Source organism: Loxodonta africana, chromosome 12 (assembly GCF_030014295.1).
Source record: "Loxodonta africana isolate mLoxAfr1 chromosome 12, mLoxAfr1.hap2, whole genome shotgun sequence".
Classification (NCBI taxonomy): domain Eukaryota; kingdom Metazoa; phylum Chordata; class Mammalia; order Proboscidea; family Elephantidae; genus Loxodonta; species Loxodonta africana.
In genome coordinates, this window is record NC_087353.1 from 81,620,706 (window position 1) to 81,638,119 (window position 17,414).

The 17,414-nt window shown below is 38.8% G+C and overlaps 1 protein-coding gene across 1 annotated transcript in view; it reads left to right on the forward strand.

Moving 5' to 3' along the window:
* Positions 1-8,038, forward strand: part of LCMT1 (leucine carboxyl methyltransferase 1) — a 71,789-nt gene extending 63,751 nt beyond the window's left edge. Inside the window, exons 10-11 of the mRNA XM_003418826.4 lie at positions 6,077-6,174; positions 7,822-8,038. Of these exons, the coding sequence (XP_003418874.1) occupies positions 6,077-6,174; positions 7,822-7,844 (121 nt within the window). The 3' untranslated portion in view covers positions 7,845-8,038. The remainder of the gene's footprint in view (positions 1-6,076; positions 6,175-7,821) is intronic.
* Positions 8,039-17,414: the final 9,376 nt, after the last annotated feature.

Consider the following 17,414-nt stretch of genomic DNA (forward strand, 5'->3'; position numbering starts at 1 on the left):
TTCTTAAATTGGAATGTATACTTTCTTCTATGCATATAAAGAGAAATATCTAGTAATATATAGATTTCTATTTTTTGCTTCAGTGGATTCATACTACACATATTGGTCTGTAAACCACTCCCCTCCTCTTTTTAACTTAACGATAGCTATCTTTACCTATCAAAACATTGTGTTACCAAATCCTGTTTAATAGTGCATAGCATTTATATGTACATATATTATATTGGTAATAATAATTTTAAAATGATTTATTCATCAAAAGAATTCACCAAAAAAGTGAAAAGGCAAGCTACTGACCGAGAGAATATCTTTGGAAACCGTGTTATCTGATAAGAGTCTAATAACCAAAGCATACATAAAATTTTAACAAAAAAAAATAACCCAATCAAAAAATAAAGGAGTCAGATGTTTCACCAAAGAGGATATTCAAATGGCCACCAGACACATGAAAAGATGGTCAGCGTCATTAGCCATCAGAGAGATGCACGTCAAAACCACAATGAGGTACCATTTCACTCCCACTAGGATGGCTAAGATAAAAAAAGAAAATAACGAATGTTAACAAGAACATAGAGAAGTTGGAACCCTCATCCACTGCTGGTGGGAATGCAAAATGGTGCAGCTGTTCTAGAAAGCAGTGTGATGGTTAATCAAAAAACTAAAAATAGAACTACCATATGACTCAGCAATTCCACTCCTATGTATATACCCAAAAGACTTGAAAGCAGAAACTCAAAGAGAGACTTGTACACCAGTGTTCACTGCAGCACTTCTCACAAGAGCCAAAAGGAAGAAACAACCTAAATGCCCATCAACAGATGAATGAATAAATCAAAATGTGGTACATACATACAATGGAATACTACTCAGCCAGTAGGAAAAATGAAGTCTTGATAAACACTAAAACAAATGGAGCTTAAAGACATGCTGAGTGAAATTAGTCACAAAAAGATAAATATTATTTATGACCTCAGTTATATGAAAAGCCAAGAACAGACAAATATATAGAAACCAAAGTTCATTAGTGATTACCACAGGCAGGAGGGTAGGGAAAAGAAGGAGTTATTGCTTATGGAGCACTGAGTTTCAGTTTAGGGTGATGAAAAGTTGAACTGGCAAATGTTGTAAATAGATACATTTATAACAACAGTAAATAGATATATGTACAAAAACAAGAAAACGTGCAGCTACCGGTGGCTGCTTATATATAAACACCTCATCGGATTTGCTTTTTTGGTTTGGTGTCATGGTTTCATGGGACATCGAAGTTAATTGGCTGGCCTAGTATCGTGTTTAATGCCTCTATTCTACCTCCTAGTTCGTTTTGTAGTGCCTGGGGTCTTAAAAGCTTGAAAGCAGTCATCTAAGGTACAATAATTGGTCTTTGTTTGCCTGGAGCAACAGAGGAAGAAGGAGAGTCAGGAATAGGAGGAAATTGAATGTGTGTCTAATTGCCTCCATAAACAACTGTCTGCTTTGCCATGAGACCAAAAGAACTGGATGGTGCCCGGCTACCATTATAGAACGTTTTCTATCAAAGATTCTATAACAGAATCCTGTTCAAAAGGGGATAAAATGTAGAACAGAATTTCAAATTCTCATGGAATCCAGACTTTCTGGAGCCATGGAGGCTGGATGAACCTTTGAAACTATTACCCTGAGATAATCTTTAAACCTGAAACCAAAAATATCCTCTATAGGCCTTCTTTAGACCAGACAATAAAACAATAGTTCAGCTTATTTAGTAAAGAATGTCTACCCTAAGCATTGTGCTCTTTTAAGAACTATCTATGTGGAATTGAATTGACAGCAGCAACTCAAAATATTAGATAGGAAACTTAGAAGGCAGTGAGTTTATAGTAATGGGGGAGGAACAATTTAGAAAAGAAAGGTGAGAATGTTTGCACAACTTGAAGTACGTAGTCCATGTCACTGAATTGTACATGTAGAAATTGTTGAATTGGTATATGTTCTGCTGCGTACATTTTGAACAACAATAACAAAAAATGAAAAATTTTAAAGAGGTACAGAAAAAAATTAGACAATGTCTCGATAAAAAAAAAAGCTGGGCATTAATTATGGCTTTATGGTTTTTTAAATTCTGTTTTGTTTTTATTTTAATTTCTCTGTTATAAAAAACACTGGATGGATGATCAGTATGTACTTATCTCTGGACAGTGCTAGTACCAGCATGAATTATTTTTTTGTAATTACTTTGTGCTTCCTGATATGTGTTTTCTTCTTGCCACTGGGACCCAGAGGTATAGTTTTTGTCTCTTACAAGGTAATGAGAAGAACTTTTGTCTTTGCTGCCCTGTAGAACTTATCACAGCCAATCCTCACTTATCGACACGATTAGGCTCCATTTATGGGAAAATGGAGGATCACCACGTCAGATCACAGAATAGAGGAGGACATCATTACATAACTGCCACGTTATATAACAGGCAAATTACATCATCACATAGCTGCCAGATTACATCATTACATAACTGTCAAACCACTGAGAATCATGGCCCAGGCAAGTTGACACATAACCTTAACCATCACAGCCAGCATTACTCTCGCCTTGCACCTCAGTGTTTGTTACTGCCAGATGTACATCATTAATGTGCAAAATAGCTGGATAGTATATTTTTTACTATTGTCGTGAATGTGAAATTTTGGATAATGAGTTAGTCGATAAATGAGGAGTAGGTGTGTATTAACTCTTAGAAGTACCACTATTTTTTCCAAGTACATGCAGCAAAATTGGCAATGAAAAGGCTCGAAGATTTGAGAAAGGGCTTGTTTCCATGTGATCAAGTCATTGCTTCCTGAATTCTTCTAGAAATGTTCTTTCCCACAGGCTGGTTTTCATTTGCTGCAAATCAAGATGAATTGCCCTGGTGACATCTGTAATGAAAACACTCTAATAACTGTTCTAGATACCCAGGCAGCAGTCCTATAACTAGCATCATCCAGAAAAAGAGAAACTTTATACAATCATTTGTCTCATGTTACTTTGGGACTCTTGTAGACAGCAACATGTGACCCTAACAGGGGTGGGAAATGAAACAGGGCTGGCTTTATTTTGTCTATCCCAGGCTGAAAAGCCTACCTAGTTCTTTGACTACCGTGTAGTTTGCATCTGCATTTGCCAAGGGCTTTTTACTGCAGGAAACCGTGGAGTATGAAAAGAAGCCTAAGGCAAGTCTATTCATTTAACAAGTACATACTGAGTGCCTACTGTGTGCCAGGTACTTTTCTAAGCACAGGGATACAACAGTGATCAAAACAGGCCAAAAGATGTGCCTTCCCTTGTGGAGCTCTCATGCTAGCTTCACATGCTAGCTTCCCAACCAGTAGTGTCTACTGATAACCAAACTTGGTAATACCCATTCTGGAGCCTTCAATGGTACTGCCTTTTCTTTCTTCCTTTTTTTTCTGGCAGTTTTTAATGGAAATTTGTCTTGTACATCTTTTGGCAAGATTAGTTGGAAAGCAACCAAAGTATTTTATGGATAGTCACCCTCACTTCAGATGTGGTCCGTAGGCCTGGATATCAAGACAGAAATGAATACACAAATCCAGAAACATGTACAAACATATGCATATATGACCATACCTGTGTGTGCACATACAGCCTAGGTGATGGCAATACCAAATTGTTAGCAGTGGCTGTTGTGAATGGTGGTAATATAGATCTTTTTTTTTTTTTAATTGTGCCTTAAGTGAAAGTTTACAAATCAAGTCAGTCTCGCACACAAAAATTTATATACACCTTGCTATATACTCCTAGTTCTCCCCCTAATGAGACAGCACACTCCTTCTCTCCACTGTTTTCGTGTCCATTTGGCCAGCATCTGTCCCCCTCTGCCTTCTCATCTCCTCTCCAGACAGGAGATGCCTACATAGTCTCATGTGTCTACTTGATCCAAGAAGGTCACCTTCACCAGTATCACTTTCTATCCCATAGTCCAGTCCAATCCCTATCTGAAGAGTTGGCTTTGGGAATGGTTCCTGTCTTGGGCTAACAGAAGGTCTGGGGACCATGACCTCCGGGGTCCTTCTAGTCTCAGTCAGACCATTAAGTCTGGTCTTTTTATGAGAATTTGAGGTCTGCATCCCACTGCTCTCCTGCTCCCTCAGGAGTTCTCTGTTGTGTTCCCTGTCAGGGCAGTCATCAGTTGTAGCTGGGCACCATCTAGTTCTCCTGGTCTCGGGCTGATGTAGTCTCTGGTTTATGTGGCCCTTTCTGTCTCAGACTCATAATTACCTTGTATCTTTGGTGTTCGTCATTCTCCTTTGATCCAGGTGGGTTGAGACCCATTGATGGATCTTAGATGGCCACTTGCTAGCATTTAAGACCCCAGATACAACTCTCCAAAGTGGGATGCAGAATGTTTTCTTAATAGATTTTATTATGCCAGTTGACCTAGATGTCGCCTGAAACCATGGTCCCCAAACCCCCACCCCTGCTATGGTGGCCTACGAAGCATTCAGTTTATTCAGGAAACTGCTTTTGGTTTAGTCCAGTTGTGCTGATCTCTCCTGTATCGTGTGTCATCTTTCCCTTCACCTAAAATAGCTCTTAAATATAGATCATTCCTTCTTTACACTTTTTGGAAATGCGCGAATTTCCCCCCACAATGTGCACATATTTTTGGGTGAAAATAAAAAGCTATTTTCATGTTTGTGCATGTTTCTCTGTGTGCGTGCATTTATTTAAAAGTTTACACTTAAAATGCTTATTTTAAAACAAAGCCATACATGCACATTAAAAAAAAAAAACAAAAAACTAGAATGCAGTAGTATAAAACCCAAAAACCCATTGCTATCAAGTAGATTCTGACTCATAGCGACCCTATAGGACAGAGCAGAACTGCCACATAGGGTTTCCAAGGAGCGGCTCGCGGATTTGAATTGCTGACCCTTCGGTTGGCAGCCAAACCCTTAATCACTTGCACCACCAGGACTCCATAAAGTAGTATAACCAAAACCAAACCCACTGCTGTCGAGTCAATTCCAACTCATAGCAACCCTACAGAACAGAGTAGAACTACCCCATAGAGTTTCCAAGGAGCACCTGGCAGATTTGAACTGCCGACCTTTTGGTTAGCAGCTGTAGCACTTAACCACTATGCCACCAGGGTTTCCTAAAGTAGTATAGATTATAGAGGGGAGAAAAAAGAAACTCCACCCACCCCACCCTCGCTACCAGTCCACTACCTTCTTTCTCCAAACGACTGCCATTATAAATTTCTTGGATATCTTCCAAAAGTAGTCTATGCATATAAAATCATATGTATCCCCCACTTTTTATTTACATGGAGTTATACTGTGCTCATTATATACTATGCAGCTTGCTTTTTAAGTTCCACATGATACATCTTAGAGGTTCCATGTTAATATATATATTTTTTAATGGTTGTATAGTATCCTATTGTATGAATGTGCTATAATTTATTCCACCCATCTGTGATGCTACAGCGAACATACATCTTGGTACACATACAGGGTAAATTCTTAAAAGCATAATTGTTAAGTCAAAGGATGTACATTTTAAACATTGATAGAGATTATTGAATTTCCTACCAAAGAGGCTGTACTATTTTGTAAAACAGGAAAACACTTTTTTCCACATCCTTTCAGAATTTATATCAACCATTTTGACCTTTGTCAATCTGAAAGCTGAAAAATATCTTGTATTTTAATGTATATTTCTTTTATTGTAAATGAGGTTGAAAATCTCTTGCTTTTCTTTTCTCGTGAGCTGGTCTTTTACCTGTCTTTTAAATGAATTTTAATAGTTTTTTCTTACTGAAGTGTAACAGCTCTTTATATAGCATGGAAATCAACTTTTTGTTATTTGTACTTTTTTCTAGTTTATCATTTGTCTTTTGACTTTATGGTACTTTTTTCTTTTCAATAAAAAGAAAGTAGAAACACACCATAGATACTGTTTTGTAGCCTGCTGTTTTTCACTCAATGTGTCATGGGTATCTTTCCATATCCTTAATGATGGGTCATCATCTTCATTTTTAATTGTATAAATGTACAACTGAGCTTTGTTCTATTTTCATTCTCTCCATAGGATAGAGTCGCTTGAATTCCTGGATGAAATGGAGCTTCTTGAGCAGCTCATGCAGCATTACTGCCTTTGTTGGGCAACCAAAGGAGGAAATGAACTAGGTGTGTGTTTTTATTTTAGTTGATTTGACCTAGAAATGGGGAGCTTTTCTTCTCCAAAGAATGTTAAGACTGAGACTTTAGACCCAGAAAGAACTAGCGGATCATATGCATGTATCCATGGACATATCCAAAGAAGTAGCTATTACAGCTTCTGTGTTTTTACAGTAGCGAGCCAGAAGAACGATTTAGGTAACCCATGTGTACAAAAGAAAAACCTTTAGAGGTCTATTGTGATGTTCCCTCACTTGGAAGGTAACAGACCTTGAAAGTTTAAAATAATCTTAAAAGTAGCCAATGTTTGTCTTTTTAATCAACTATAACCAAGTTTACTAAATGTTAACAAACCCATGCAGCTGTGGGTTGAATTTTGCCCTCTTATCTCTTACAGTTAAGGTGCAGTTCCCTGGCTGTGGTAGAGTGGGGCATGGGGCGAGAGCTTGGATCCACAGCTCATTGTTTGTTGTTACATCAGTCTTAATCCAGTTCCTCCTTTACAACTGGCCCATGTTGACCTTGATTGTCCCAGTGGTTTCCATTGGCTGGGTGTCTCCCCAGTCAAGGAGATGAGTACTTTTGATCCCAGTTCTGGCCTTTAAGGTCAAATAGCTTTGAGCTTCCTACAGATGGTATCCTGCAGATGTAATCCAAATGACATTCGACCATATGCAGGTAGCTGATAGGAAACAAAGAACTTGACAGAAACAAGTACTGTCTGTCTCCTGTGTAAAAATTCCAGGTTGGCATGAGCCCTTGTGGGCTTATCATTCAACTGGTTTATAAATTTATCCAGCTGTACAGTTCAGCACACACGGTCCTTTTTAATTTGTTTTCAAGTTAAAATTATTTATTAGTGTATTTTTATATTGTTGTTCTCCACCAATTATAAAAACAATATGTAGTAGAAAATTCTAGAAAGTATGGAGAAGACAAGGAAAACCACTGTGTGTACATCACTCAATGATAGCCTCTAGTAACTTTTCCTTCTGCTCTTATTCTGTTATTTTGTTTTTACCAAGAGTTGAAATTATATACTTATGTAACTTTGATTTCTGATTTTTGAACCTAATATTATAACAAAAGTATTTCTCTTTGCTATTAAAAACTCCCAATGAGGGTAATTTTAATGGTTTTACTAAATTCTGTCATGTGCCTGTGTCCAAATTCACTTAAACTTTCCTGTACTTTTGGAAATGTATGCTGTTTCTAATTCTTTCATGGTAACTTTTTAGTTTTTATAAAGTAACAATATATTGAACATTTTTATGTAAGGGACTTTTATTGCATCCATTATCCTCTGGGCTGCTTTGTGATATCAGTGCTTGTGTGTGCAAGGTATTTTCTGTATTTGCTCAAAGTTCATCACTAAGGATAGACTTTTTGCATTACCTGCAGAGAGCCCATAAACTGTCATAATACTTTCTTAATCCCTTTAAAACTAGCCATAAACACATTCTTGTTCAAGTTCATGTTTCCTTGTGAAACCTCATTTAACAAAACAGGAGACCAGAACTGCAGTGGATAGGTGTTTGGTTGGTGCCCCAGAGCTAGTCATTGTGGGCCTGCAGCAGGGTCATATCTCTTACCTCTATTTTCTCTGCTCTACACCATGAGAGTTTTTAACAGCATTTGTGGGTTTCCTCCCCTCAGGTTTGAAGGAAATCACTTATTAATCTGTTAAGGACTCATGTTTGAGCCAGAAGCTGAAGCCACTAGCCCTCACAGAGGAGACGTGGGGAGCATCCTGAGTGCCAGCAGGCTTTGTCTCCCCGGTGTCATCCTACACACTGAGAGACTTCAGTTATTAGGGTTGCTGTATCCTTTTCTGTTGACTTATTGTTGTTTAAATAAATCTCAGTTGCCAATTGCCTGTGTGTTGGACCTCTGCTGATTGTCTGCTGCTCGTCTGCTGCTCATTTTGCATCCCGCTGGGTGGGCCAGGGTTTACCTCTGTGTCATCTGAGGGATTTATTGTTTATATCCTCATTAGTAAAAACTGGATAGGGTCACCAGATAAATATAGGATGCCCAATTAAATTTAATTCAGGTAAATAATAATGTTTTGTAGAATTATGCCCACAGAATATTTTGGGACATACTTAACATTTAAAAATTGTTATCTATCTGAAATTCAGATTTAACTGGGCATCCTCTATTTTTATTTGCTAAATCTGGCAAGAGAATATATGGCTTTCCAAAAGATTAGACAGGCCCATAAAACAAAACAAGACTAGAAGGGCACACCGGTCCAGGGGCAAGGACTAGAAGGCAGGAGGGAACAGGAAAGCTGGTAATAGGTAACCCAAGGTCGCGAAGGGAGAATGTTGACATGTTGTGGAGTTGGTAACCAAGGTCACAAAACAATATGTGTACTAATTGTTTAATGAGAAGCTAGTTCTGTAAACCTTCATCTAAAGTACAATAAAAAAAAAAAATTTGAAAAAGAACAGAGTTGTAGGACTCATACTTCATTTCAAAACCTACTACAAAGCTACTCTCAACAAGACAGTAGAGTACTGGCATAAGAATAAACAGAGATCAATGGGATGGAATTGAGAGTCCAGGAATAAACCCATGCATTCTTGTGCAATTGGTTTTGGATAATGGGGCCAAAGCAATTCAATGGGGAGAAGGATAGTCTTTTCAACAGATGGTGCTTGGACAACTGGATCTCTGCATGCAAAAAGAATTAATCTGAACCATTGACTTACACCATATATGGAAAAAATAACACAAAAACAATCATACACCTGAGAGTATGAGCTAAACTATAAAACTCTTAGAACAAAACACAGGAGGAAATCTTCATGATCTTGGGTTAGGCAATGATTTCTTTGGTACAACACCAAAAGCACAAGCAATACAACAGAAGAGAGGTAGGTTAAAATATATATATATATATATATGGCTTTCCAGCTTTTGTAAGGCAAGGTGGGGAACAAAAAAGGAAATTGGGAAAATTTTAGATCATCAGCCATCTATATGTTAACCAGCGTGGAGTCTTTTTGAATTTGTTTACTATACTGTTCAGAGAATATATTTACATAATATCAGAAAATTTATGAAGTTCAAAGCAGAGTCAAAACCGTATTTTCACCTTACCCATTGTCATCGAGTCAATTCCGACTCAGCGACCCTATGGGACAGAGTAGAACTGCCCCATAGAGTTTCCAAGGAGTGCCTGGTGGATTCGATCTGCTGACCTTTTGGTTAGAAGCAGTAACTCTGAACCACTCCACCACCAGGGTTTCCATTTGCATCTTTGAGTTGTTTTATTTCTTTTTATTTTTTCTCCAAGAGAGGGAAGGGGGAGTAGTGGAGGATCATGAATAAAATACCTCTTATTTTTTTTATGGGTATGATACATATATATTTATATGCTTCCTTGTGCCACAAAAGGAATTGAGATGGCTACTAAAATCAACACACACATAAAAAACCCACAAAAATGGCCAGGGGAGTTGGGAACATGAGCTTAAAAAAAAAGAGCAAGAATAACATTGGCCCACAGAAGTGCATATTTTATTGTCCCATGCAGATGCTGACAGTGGGCCACAAATTTGATCTCCCCAAAGTCCTCAAGCAGATCAAAACAAGATTCAGAGTTTTTGTAAATTCACAGCCAGCCACTTGCTCAGGAGAGGCACAACTTCCCTACCCTGAGACCCAGGTGCAGTTTCTGAGGGGTCTCAGTGTGATCCCCACTATTCTCACACTTGCAGGCCTGGCTTTGCAGCTGCTGCCTTAGGGTCCCTTGATACAAGCCGATGGCTAAAGTGAGATTCCATGAAGCTGATTATACAAGACCAAAAACAATGCCATCTCATTGTATATATAGCCCTGAGATGCTACATTTGATACAGGAGTGAAATTTAGAAAATCTGGAAAAAAATAAAAAGTTGGCAAAATCAATGTGCTTAAATTATGTTCCTGAAAACTGGACATTTGATGAAAGAGTCGATGGCAGTGAGTTTGAGGTCAGAGCCTTTGTCAAACACCTGAAGGTCAACTTGACTGAATGGCCCATATCAAAATGCTTTAAGAGCCAACCAGGTAGAGGGTAGGGTCTGAAATAGCCTATACCAGAGGTATAACCACAAATGTAAAATGGACCATGCCATGCCCTTTTTTAAACCCCCAAACACCTCCACTCCTCTCTAAGTATGAAATCCAATTCCTTCCCATGGCCTACAAGGCCCTGCATGGTCTCCTACCTCATCTCATACCACTCTCCACATTGTCCGTAACACTCCTTCTAGCCCTGCCTTCTTTCCTTCATCTACCAGACCCTTTGCTTCTTCAGGGCCTTTATATTTGCTAGTCCCTTTCCTGACTCAGCCTTACCCATTAAGGCTTTGTTTAAATATCACCTCCCAGAAGGACTTTACCCCATCACCCTATGGAAACTTTTCCCCTATGCTTGTGCTCGTAAAGTTTGTCATAAGTGTGATTATTTCATTCATTCATCCAGAAGTGTTTATCAAGCCCCTACTATGTATCAGGTAGTACTCTAGGTATAGGACAGTGCACAAAACTGACATGTTCTCTGTCATCATGGCATGTTCCATCTACTGGGAGAGGCAGTGAAGCAAACTAATAAAATAATTACACTGTGTCCTAAGCACTCTAATGATTTGAGATAATCTTGGTGTGAAATATGATGTAATCCTATTTTTATCAAGATACTTGATTTTTAGCTACTTTAACATTCCACCTCTCCACTCAACAACAAGGAAAACTTGCTGTGGTTCAGATGTAGGTGACGCAGTTACTATCATTGACAATGGTCGCCCCAGTAGGTTATGGAAAAGGTGACACATGTTGCCTCTGGCTTAACATTTGTCAGCTCGAAAGTCAGCATAGAGGGGGAAAAATGATGCACCCGGTTAGGTAAGAACAATTCTTGCAATAATGCAGGTACTTTATAAATGAGGGTGTTCCTGAGGCCAGAGAACAAACTCCTGTTGAACCCTTGGGGAAAGGCAGATTGGCAGGGAAACTATTACCCTGTCTGTAAACAAGAACTTGCTAAACTCAGTGACTAAGTGAGTAATATAGTAGCCTGGAGAGCTCTGGGAACACACTCTGAAGCCCATTGTTCTCTTGATTTTACCCACCCACTCTTTCCTATCTGTGGATGAGTTTCAGACCTAGAGGTCTAATCCCTGAGGTTGGATCATGGCTTCAGAAGGCAAAGGAAATGCAGAAAGATAATACAATGGGATTCAATAAACACATGAGAGATTGGGGTGTCCTCGAGGAGTGGGGATCAGGGAATATTAAAAGAAACATTACAGGAAACCTTGTATGGGAAAAGAAATCATAAATGGCAGTGATGGTGATCGAGGTGCAGTAGATTGCAAAGAATGGCCACAAAGTCTTTCCTTCTCCAGCAAGAAGTGGAGTCTTTTTCCGCACTCCTTGAGTCTGGAGTGGCTTTGGCCAACATGATGTGAGCATGAGATGAGTAGAAACTTGAAAAGTACTTGTGCATTAGGACTCACCTCCTCTTGCTGCTCTTGGGAACCATGTGACCACCACCATGTGAATAAGCCCTGCCTAGCTTGCCAGATTCCTGGTGGTGCAGTGGTTAAGTGCTTGACTGCTAACCAAAAGGTCAGAGGTTTGAACCCACCTGCCACTCTGAGGGAGAAAGATGTAGCAGTCTGCTTCCATAAAGATTACAGTCTTGGAAAACCTATGGGGTATTCTGCTCTGTCATATTCCACTAAGTTGGAAGTGACTCCATGGCACACAACAGTTTGCCAGATCATGAGAGACCACGTGGAGCAGAGAGGAACTGTCCCAGATAAGGACCTTCCCAGATTATTCAGGCTCCATCCAACTCATCATCTGACTGCAGCTGTATAAATGTGCCCAGAAGAAGTCAGCCAAGCCAGCCCACACCAGAAGAACTACTCAACCCAACTCACAGAATCGTGAGCTAATTGAATGGTTGTTTTAAGCCACTGGACATGGGGATAGTTTTTTAAGGTTCAGTAGTTAACTCATATATGGGTGGAGGGGGCAGCAAATTATTGATTGACTGATTTCTTCATCAATACTTACTTTATGCCAAGCCATGTGTTTGGTATAGAGATTTAACAACGAGCACAACAGGTGTAGTCTCTACCCTAATAGAGTACCAGCTATCAACCGTCCCAGATAAGAAGTTTGGCCATTTCTGTTATCACAATAACAGAAAGTGCAGGAAGGTGCTATGGGAGGTACTGGGAGGAGAAAGCCACTTGTAACTTAAGACCTGAGGATTTAACCAGGTGAACAGGACCTGCGGTGGGGGGTGGAAAAAGGGCAGGAAGAGATTTCTGACTATAAGAGAGAGTATGGAAAGTTTGACGAGCTGAGAACTGTTCCATACGGCTAGAGCAGTGTGCTTCAAAGGGGCACACATTTCCTCTGGAGACTTATGAAGACTTTCTGAGAGGTTTGCAAGGATACTTATAAGGCATGCATTCTCTATGGAGGTGATATTGCCCCTAAGGGGGCAAACACTGGTTCTTGGGGGGTGGTTTGTGACTCCCTAAAGGGCCACATTATATAAACAGATATACAATATACTTATATTAAAATTTAATAGGGGGAGGGGGGATAATTAGGACAAAAAAATGTCCAAAATGTCACCTTATGGAGGCGATAATGAAAAAGTAGTTGAGAAACACTGTTATGAAAGAATCCATTTCCAGATCCTCACCTCGTATGTATATTCTTCATCAAAACTGAACTGCCTCCCTTTTTGCATGGCCCTCCACCCACATTACAAAAGAAGGGCAGAACACTCCCTCATCTCAAGTTCTTACCAGTGTTTTGCTTGATGTAGCACATGGGGTTGCCATGTGAATAAAAACCTGGGGTGGTGGTGATGGGAAACAATTAGAAATACCTGTGTGGGCCTTGAGAAAGCGAATAACAATAATGACCAAGTATCAAATCCTCTTCTAGGTTGGGAAAAATGATTCTTTGCTTACAACGAAATTGAAGGAGGATATAATAGAGTTGTCAGCTTAGTAATTGCTTTTAAAATGATGGATGCAGTGATTTTTGGCATATAACTCGAAAGGAGTTCAAATGAGTGAGTGGCATTGCTATAGAAAACATCTTCCTGCTACTTATTTTTGTAAAAGGCCTCTCTGTGCTTCCATCTATAAAAAGGAAAAATGGAAATGGCATTGAGACTGAACACTGTCTCATTAAAGAAAGAAGTCATAGTCATTTGGGGATATATGAACTAAATGAATAAATAAACAAAACCTGCTCTATCCATGTCGTTAACGGAAGTATTTTCAGTAAAGTTTTTTTTTTATGTGTGATAATCAATCATCAATAATTGTAGTATAAAAACCCATAAAAAAAAAAAAAAAAGACCCATTGCCATCCAGTTGATTCCTACTCATAGCGACCCTATAGGACAGAGTAGAACTACCCCATAGAGTTTCCAAGGAGCACCTGGTGGATTCGAACTGCTGACCTTTTGGTTAGCAGCTGTAGCTCTTAACCATTACCCATGGTGGGTTATTTTGATCCGTTTTGTACTACTAATAATTGTAAAGATAATACAATCCAGAAAGAATAAAATTAATATTTAAAGCCAATGGTCACAGAAAAAAATTAAGATATTCATTTCAATTATAGACTATTATATATGTATGGTATTGACAGGATGATCAACAAAACACTTTCATGCTTCAAAAAATCTGGGGAAGGAGATAAGAGAATTAAAATACAAGCTGAAGGAGAAAAGGGAACAATGTAAAATTTCCAACTAGTTAAGATGAGCTTGTTTGTGGCTTTTATAATAGATATGAAAATGGCTATGGTATTTGCATTCCATTGTATGCATTTAAAAGAACGATATAATAGTTCTAACTTAGAATTAAAATGGTTAAAATATGCCAGAAGTTACATTTTTTGCAACTACAACATACACATCAAAAAGCTGAAAACCAAACCCACAGCCAGCGAGTTGGTTCCAACTCTTAACGACCTTATAGGACAGAGTTGAACTGCCTCATAGAGTTTCCAAGGCTGTAAAGCAGGCTGCCACATCTTTCTCCCACTGAGCTGCTGGTAGGTTCAAACCTCCAAGCTTTAGCTTACTAGCTGAGAGCTTAGCCACTGTGCCATCAGGGCTCCTTTCTATAAAAATTATAGCTGAGGAAATCCTATGGAACAGTTCTACCCTGTACCGAGTGTGGTCGCCATGAGTTAGCATTGACTGGACAGCAACAAACAACAACATGGCTGCCAGATGTGTGGCAAATATTTTCCTAATTACTTTTAGCCTTTTGTGTTTGTGGTAATTTTTGTTTTGTCTTTAGATTTTTTTTTTTTTTTTTAGTGTAATCTTATTGGTCTATTTTGTTTTAAATGAAGCTTTTTATTTCGACATAATAAAAGACATGCAGTTGTAAAAAATGATAGAGAGACCTCTCCCCTTTATCCAGTTTCCTACAATGGTAATGTCTTGCAAAACGATAGTACAGTATCACAACCAGGATACTGACATTGATATGGTTAAGATACAGAACACTCCATTACCACAACGATCCCTCATACTGCCCTTTCTTAGCCATACAGACTCCCCTCCTGCCCCGCCTACTCTCTAACTCCTGGCTACCACAAATCTATTCTCTATTTCTGTAATTTTGTCATTTAAAGAATGTTATATAGATGGAATCATATAGTATGTAACTTTTGGGGATTGACTCTTTTCACTCAACGCAATGCTCTTAGAAATTCATCCAAGTTGTTGTATCAGTAGCTTTCATCACATCATTTCAAGGGTACATGCTATCAGTGTAACTTGTCGCTGTTGATGTTGACCCTGATCATCTGGTTGAAGTAGTGTTTGGCAGGTTTCGCCACTGTAAAACTATTCCTCACCTCCTTTCCATACTGTACTCTCTGGAAGAAAGCCACCCTACACGGCCCACACTTAAGGAAAGGGAAGTTATGCTCCACCTCCTTGAGGGCAGAGTATCTGGAATTTTTCTGCCCAGGGCATTTGTCTCTCCTCCCTCATTTTTTAATTTATTCGTTCAATCATTTATTTATATCAGTATGGACTCGAGTATTTATTTTGTATGTTGGTTATAATCCAATACTACTTTGTCATGTTTAGATTTTCAAGAAACACTTTTCCAGAGTGACCAAACATTCCCACCAGCAATGTATGAGTGATTCATTTTCTCCACATCCTCACCAGTGTTCAGTGCTGTCTTTTTTTAATTTTAGTCAATGTCATGGATGTGTAGGAGTATTTTATTGTGGTTATAATTTGCATTTCCCTAATAGCTAATGATGTTGAACATCTTTCATTTAGTTATTTGCCATCTGTATATCCTTAGGGTTACTATGATTCTCTTGTCCATTTTCTAATTGGATTGTTTGTTTTTTTTTCACTATTGAGTTTTGGAAGTTCTTTATGTATTCCAGATACTAGTCCTTTGTTGAATATGTGATTTACAGATATTTTCTCCCAGGCTGTAGCTTTTCTTTTCATTCTCTTAATAGAAATTTTCACAGACTAAACTATTTTAAATTTTATGAAATTCAGTTTATTGATTTTTCCTTTTATGAATGATACTTTCAATGACAAATCTAAGAACTCTTGGCTTTGCCTAGCCCTAACTCCTGTAAATTATCTATTTTTTCTATAAGCTTTATAATTTTGTTTGCATTTACGTCTATGATCCAAGTCGAATTAATTTTTGTATAGTATGTGAGTCTTAGATCAAGGTTCTCTTTTTTGCCTATGGGTATCTAATGGGTCCAACATAATTTGTTGAAAAAGTTATCTTTCCACCATTGAACTGCTTTGAGTGCCTTTGGAAAAAAAAAATTTTTTTTTAATTGTACTTTAGGTGAAGTCTTACAGAGCAAATTAGTTTCTCATTAAACAATTAATATACATATTGTTTTGTGACATTGGTTGCTAACCCCATGACATGGCAACACTCTCCCCTTCTTGATCTTAAGTTCCCCTTTACCAGCTTTCCTGTCCCCTTCTGCCTTCTTATTCTTGCCCTTGGGCTGGTGTGCCCATTTAGTCTCATTCTGTTTTATGGGCCGAAGCTTTGGATGAAGGGTGAAACCTCAGGAGTGACCTCAGTACTGAGTTAAAAGCATGTTCGGGGGCCATACTCTTAGAGTTTCTCCAATCTCTGTCAGACCAGTAAGTCTGATCTTTTTTTGTGAGTTAGAATTTTGTTCTACGTTTTTCTCCAGCTCTGTCCAGGGCCCTCTATTGTGATCCCTCTCAGAGCAGTTGATGGTGGTAGCCAGGCACCATCTAGTTGTTCTGGACTCAGTCTGGCGGAGTCTCTGGTAGTTGTGGTCCATTAGTCCTTCAGACTAATCTTTCCCTTGTGTCTTTGGTTTTCTTCATTCTCCCTTGCTCCAGATGGGGCGGGACCAGTGAAGTATCTTAGATGGCCATTCACAAGCTATTAAGACTCCAGTCACTACTCACCAAAGTAGGATGTAGAACATTTTTTTTTTATAAGCTATACTATGCCAATTGAGCTAGATGTCCCCGGAGACCACAGTCCTCAGTCCTCAGCCCGGTAATTTGGTTCCTTAGGGAATTTGGATGGATCTACGAAGCTTCTATGACCTTGCCTTGGTCAAGCTGTGCTGACTTCCTCAGTATTGTGTACTGCCTATTCCTTCACCAAAGTTACCACTTACCTATAGTCTAGTTAGTGTTTTTACCTCCTTACTCCTCCCCTCCCTAGTAACTATCAAAGATTGTTTCTTTCTGTGTGTAAACTTATTCATGAGTTCTTGTCATTTTGTGATTGCCTTATTTCAACTCAGCATAATATTCTCCAGATTCATCCATGTCGTGAGATGTCTTCAAGATTCATTATTGTTGAGTAGCATTCCATTGCCTGTATGTACCATAGTTGGTTTATCCATTCATATGTTGATGGTCACTTAGGTTGTTTCCGTCTTTTTTGCTATCATGAATAATGCTGCAGTGAACATGGCTATGCATATGTCTACCCACGTGATGGCTCTTATTTCTCTAGGATATATCCCTAGGAGTGGGATTGCTGGATGATATGGTATTTCTATTTCTAGCTTTTAAGGAAGCACCATATCGTTTTCCAAAATGGTTGTACCATTTTATATTCCTACCAGCAGTGCATAACAGTTCCAAGCTCCCCACAGCCTTTCCAACATTTGTAATTTTCTGTTTTTTTGATTCATGCCAGTAAATA